Genomic DNA, 5,999 nt, shown 5'->3' with positions numbered 1-5,999 from the left:
GGCTCCTGAAGTCGTGTCACTCGAGGCGACACCGATCCACTATGCCCAACTTCCTGATAGTGCCGATGATTCCGACAATGAAGGCGATTCAACCTATGTTGCTGGGTCCAGGTTGTCAAGCGATATAGCGTCAGAAGATGAGTTTGTATCGAAGACTCCCAGCGGCATTGTTAGTAGGTTTCTGCTACCTCCCCCTTTGGCCATTCCTCGACTGTCGAATGTTCCTAGCCATTATCAGACGTTGAACTTGGATGCAATGCAGCCAGACGATCTTTTGAAGGCTGGGGATGGGGATGATTACAACACGAATGGTAGCGTGGAATTCCGAATTGGGCATAGGTTCAGCAATCGAGAAGCAATCCTAATGGTGGTGAAAAACTACAATATTCGACAGAATACAGAGTACAGAGTGCTGGAGTCAGATAGACTTAAATATCACTGTCGATGCAAGCAATTCACCAATGGTTGTCCATGGAGTTTTCGTGTGGCATTACGACAGAATTTGAATTACGTTATATTTTACGTTATATTGTGGATGCATTAGACTCTATACGTTAGTTTTTTGTTTAGCATGTTGTTGACAATGGAGCAAAATTCATAGGGAGGTACATCGGTTCGGTGGATCACATACCTGTTTGGCACCAATCATGTCTCAGGATCATGCACAACTGGATAGTGGATTGATTTGCAAGGTCATGTTACCTATGATAAAGATTGATCTGTTGGTGTCTATCCTAGTGTTGCAAAGTGCTGTCCATCAGAGTTATCATTTTAAGCCCTCGTATCGGAAGGTGTGGATGGCAACGCAAAAGGCGATTGCCAAGATCTATGGCGACTGGGAAGAGTCATACAATAGGATTCTGGCGCTCTTACAAGCTTTGCAGAAGTACCTCCCAGGTACGATCCACGAATGCATTGTTGTCCCTTATTACAACGGGAATATGGTTGACGGAGAGTGGAGTCAGTTTGATAAGGTTTTCTGGACATTTCCTCCGTCAGCATATCATGCTTATTGCATCCGGCACATGTCTTCAAACTTCGATTCCAGTGTATAAATGCCGTGCTGAAGGGAACGAGGAATCTTCCAGTGGCAGTGATTGTTCGGATAACGTATGAGAGGTTGCAACAGTTGTTTGTGCGCAGAGGACGCAAAGAACATGCTCGGTTACAGGGTGGACAGATCTACTCGCAGCGATTGTTGGCAGCTATAGATAAGAACAGAGAGAGCCTGCCGATGTTGCGAGTCACCCATTGTGATCGTAGGGCATCCATTTTTAGCGTGGAAGAGATGGAGCCGGTGGATTGTTGGTCACAGACTTCATATCAGGTTTGTCTGACCGAGCGTACATGCGATTGCGGTCTGTTCCAGTCATTGCATTACCCATGTCGACATGCCCTGGCGGCATGTGCAGCTGTGAGTATTGAGTGGGGTCATTTCGTAGACCCCGTGTACACGATGGCCTCTGTATTCAAGGTATATAAAAGGGAGTTTACGCCGATACCAGACGAAAAGATGTGGCCTCCATGGTACGGTGCACGCCTGAAGCCCAACTCAGCCATGAAGAGGAAGGCATCGGGAAGGCCGGTATCCACACGGATCCGAAATGAGATGGATGCCATTGAGCGTGCGGAGAAGAGATGTGAGCTCTATCGCGGAGAGGGCCCCACCAGACGTGGGTGTCCCAATGTACCCCACTCGAATCCATGACGACGCATGCAGTTTAGGGTTTAGGCCTTTTTGTTCCAATGTTGTCACTTTGATGTAGTGATTGTTATTAAATGTGTTTAATGTGTAATGAAGCATAATTTCTGTATAACTAGTTACTTTCGATGTTACGGGCCCATTTTTCATCTACAACATTATAATATTTTCAGAAAAAAAAGCATACACCAACATGGGTAAACATATAGAGGACAAGTCTGGTAATAACCTGAATCTTTTCTGACCTGAATCAGAAAATTTGCGTATCTCGGATGCAGTGTATCCGAGATATGCTTATGTTCATATCACGGTTGTATCTCAGATGCAGTGGGCTAAAGTAGAAAACAACCGTATCTCGGATGCATTGTATCTGAGATATGCCTCGCACACTCCGTTTCACAGAACGGGGTCAGTGCACCCAAGATGTGGCCATTTTTAGGAGCACCCCACTGTATTTGAGATGTGACTAACGACATATTTTTGTAAAGGAAAAGTATAGGTAGACAATGAGAATACTAAACAATGTGAACAATAAATATGTCGGATGTTCAATTTAATAAGTATGCAGATGATTATGTTCATTATTTTTAATTGGATAATTATTTCTTTTGATTTGATTTACTCATGCACAGCTAACAATGATTGGATGTTCAATTTACTAAGTTTACAGATGGTTATCCTAATATTAAGGTTTACGAGATAATTTGAGGGGTGGAGTATTTTTTATTTTGTTGGGTCAATTTTAGAGCCTATTGTTAACATTGTTTACAAAAGTCATTATCTACCTAACAAAATCCTTTGATAAATTCTTGCACGTTCATTTAAATCGGTAAATATTATAGTTATTTAATTTAAATAAAAAAATCCACATACAGCATAGGTTTTTATATTATTTAAAAAAGTGCATGGTGAGAATTTATTTACCATCTTGTAAGAACAAAGAAGAGTCACAGTATTTCAGACTTGATCAGTTGTTATATTCCGCCACATCAAAACGGTGGCGTTTTCACCCCCGCCCCTCGGGCAACAAGGTCTTCGCGTCAATCAATTAAATCGTTAGCCGTTAGGTCGTCCTCGTTACCAAAATCATGCCACCGCCGCCACCAGCACCAGGTGATTTCATTTGTTCCATGTCTCCATAACCATTCTTCTTTCCCCCTAATAATAACCACAACAATAATCAAAATTAAGCTTAATGCAATTTCTTAATTAATTAGTTAATAATTATGTGTTTGTGTGACAGATCTTCCTGGGTTTTACTATGACCCTGAGAAGAATAGGTATTTCCCCATCAAAGGTCCCATACCAGGCTCTTCTCGTTCTTCCTTTTCTTCTTCCTCTTCATCTTCAAAGCATGCTACTCACAAAGCATCCCAAACATCTTCAACTCAGGTATAAATTATAGCATTATATTTGCAACTCCTTTTGTTAGTTCAATGATTCTTCAATATTTTGGCCTATTGGGTAGTGTAATCATGGTCAAAAATCAAGACTTGATGGATTAATTTTTGGTTACCTAGGAAAAGAGTAGGAGTTGTTGCAGGAAACTTAGAAGCAGAACCTCCAAGTTGATTCAGGCTAGGGAGATAGATGGTCATCGTGTCATTGCTTCCCACAATTACAAGTGTAACTTCACTGAGGAGTTTAGGAAAATACAAGCATCACAGCCTTCGGTATTTTGTTTTGTGATTCCAAATGTTTAAGAAAAGCAGTCTCAACTACCAAGTTTTATTTTTCTTAAATGAATTTTTTTGGGGGTGTTTTGAATTGCAGGTATGGAAGTATAAGGGAACAGATAAGATTGGTATTAGTGCTTTGAAACAGGTGCATGTCCGTGTGCAGACATTTGAGGGTGAATGTGATAGTGATATTATATTGACAGGCAGCACCAATGGCTCATTCAGGTAACCTACATCTATATGTATGTTTCCATATTTGGACTTGCACTTGCTTTCTCTTACTATTGTATTGTGTATTTGTGCTTACCATGAACCGCACTTGGATATTTCACATTTTAAATAGTATTTTGTTTGTGAGTTAATACAGGAACAATAGCAACAACTAAGTTTTTTACTAAGTGATTGATTATTCTAATTTACCTCAATATTTGGATTCTTGATTCATTCTTATCAACTTCAACTTTGATGTATAATGTTGATTACTATTTTACTAGTTGTTGTTTGTGAAGTTTTGTACTTGCAGTCTTTGTGAAGTTGGAAGGGATGGGGGATATTTTGATGGTGAGGTTAAGTGGACGCCCGATTGTGTGAAGAGTTATGCTAAAGGGAAAACTGATGAGAATAATGTGGTGCCTGGTCCAGTTTCAAGACCTACTGGAGGGTCCGTGGTTATGTCATCTGGTATATCTTGCATAAGATCAGGCCCAGAGTGCTCTTCTCATGCTGCAAATGGCGGTCCTATTGTTGGACATGCATTGTATCCTTTTGCTTTTTTAGTACAATTTTCTCTTCAATCTATACTTCTCAGTTCTCTACATGTATACACACACAGTTAAAATATAAATTCACCTAACACTTTTAAATCGTCATGTGATTAAGTGACTTCTAATCTTTATATGAGATTTAACAATCAAGATTATCTTCTCTCTTTTTGCACAAGTGCACGACAAAATAGTTCTCTCATTGAAATTAATCTTAAGGTGGAAGATCTTAACATGGTGAATAGGTTTACAACTTTGGGTTCAGAGACATCTGGTGGGTCAATTTATTCTCTTGGCCTTGTGGAATCATTAGATCTTGGGTCAGGTATACTGAACACATGGAGCAGACTGGATGAAGTTGCTTCTTTCAAGTGTACCATTTGGACAGCAGAATATGATTATAGTAGACATCGGGCTATAATTGGTAAGTTATACATTGCTTATCTCTATCATCCTAGCTACCCTCTTTTTCTCTCTAAGTCACACACATGATGAGATGCATATTGTTATGTGAATTCTGAAATATATTCATTCAGATATGGCCAAGTTACATCTTTTATGGAATCCGTATTTAACAACCTTTTGGACATGCAAAATATGTAATGTCTCATGTTTGTTATTATATAGGGCATATCGGATGAATAGTTTTAGGCCATGACTTATGACCATATTTTTAATTAGCAATTTTATATGCATGCTGGATTGAAAAACATTTTTTCCCCAGCGAAATGCACAATCATTATAATTTGGAATTAAATACTGATGCTATTCATAGTCCAAGAATCCGTTATTCACTTTTAACTTGTACACTCCTGCAGTCCAGCTAAATGGAATGATTTACTTAGCCCACATCAATATGATTGTGAACGATCTGTTTTACCTGTGCCTTCTAAACCTTTTGCTTCTATTTATATCAATTAAGATACGATAATGTGAAAAATGGGCCATAGGAAAGGATTAAATACTAAATGTCTTGGTAGTTCATGAAGATGGGCAATTGTGTTTGTGATATATATTTATATATACACCCTTTTCCCACGAGAAACATCTGAGCATGTAGTATATCTAATTTTCTGTGAAGTATTCATTTGTGCTTTTCTTTATCCCTTTTAGGTACCAACATGGGAGCTGCATTGGTGGATTTGGCAACTGGGAGGAGATCATGGTTTTTACGATGTAAAAGTGATATCTTTGCACAGCAGATTGTTAATTCAGTAAGTTTCTGTATTTATTCATCCTTTATCTTGTATTATTATTATTCTCTCCATCTTAATGAAATTCTTTTATTAAAGAGATTTTTTAATAAACGAATCTGTTTATTGATATAGGATTGACTGCAATAGCCAGAGCTCCTCAACTCTCCATTACTTACAATAGATGCCAGGACTCCATATTAATACCTTCCTCTCTTTATATATAGTCTACTGACTCCCCTAATTAACAAGGTCCAGACGCTTTTTCCTTTTTGAGTGAAAAATGTAGCAAGAGTTTGCTATATCCAAATTTAGGGGAGAAAAATTTGACGATTTAGTGTATTCTGTCAAAGCCAACGTTTCTGTTTCTCTTGATATTTATCCCAAATGATGTGATCTTCTCATGGATTCTTTTTGGTTAAGAACCCATGGTTTTTATTAGAGGCTTTCCAGACTTCTTCTGATGTACTTGATGTTTTCGTTTAGGCAGTGATGATATCATTTAATTACCTTATGTTAGAGATTTTTTTTACCCCATTGTTTACTTCTTTCTTCTCTTAAGTAAATTTTCTCTCTCCCAAATTGAAAGATGTTTTGTTAGTTTGTTCTATTTTATGTTTTTAGTGTGTTTTCAGATCATGTCATATCTGTCTATCCATGATTG

At 38.4% G+C, this 5,999-nt stretch overlaps 1 protein-coding gene across 1 annotated transcript in view; it reads left to right on the top strand.

Moving 5' to 3' along the window:
* LOC107639092 overlaps positions 2,633-5,999 on the top strand; it is a gene marked incomplete in the record, with an annotated part of 5,585 nt that continues 2,218 nt past the window's right edge. Inside the window, 7 exon segments of the mRNA XM_016342510.2 lie at positions 2,633-2,815; positions 2,946-3,094; positions 3,223-3,375; positions 3,476-3,606; positions 3,905-4,138; positions 4,388-4,566; positions 5,256-5,356. Of these exon segments, the coding sequence (XP_016197996.1) occupies positions 2,791-2,815; positions 2,946-3,094; positions 3,223-3,375; positions 3,476-3,606; positions 3,905-4,138; positions 4,388-4,566; positions 5,256-5,356 (972 nt within the window).

This window comes from Arachis ipaensis, chromosome B04, assembly GCF_000816755.2.
Source record: "Arachis ipaensis cultivar K30076 chromosome B04, Araip1.1, whole genome shotgun sequence".
Classification (NCBI taxonomy): Eukaryota; Viridiplantae; Streptophyta; class Magnoliopsida; order Fabales; family Fabaceae; genus Arachis; species Arachis ipaensis.
This window is presented reverse-complemented; position numbering and strand designations above follow the sequence as displayed.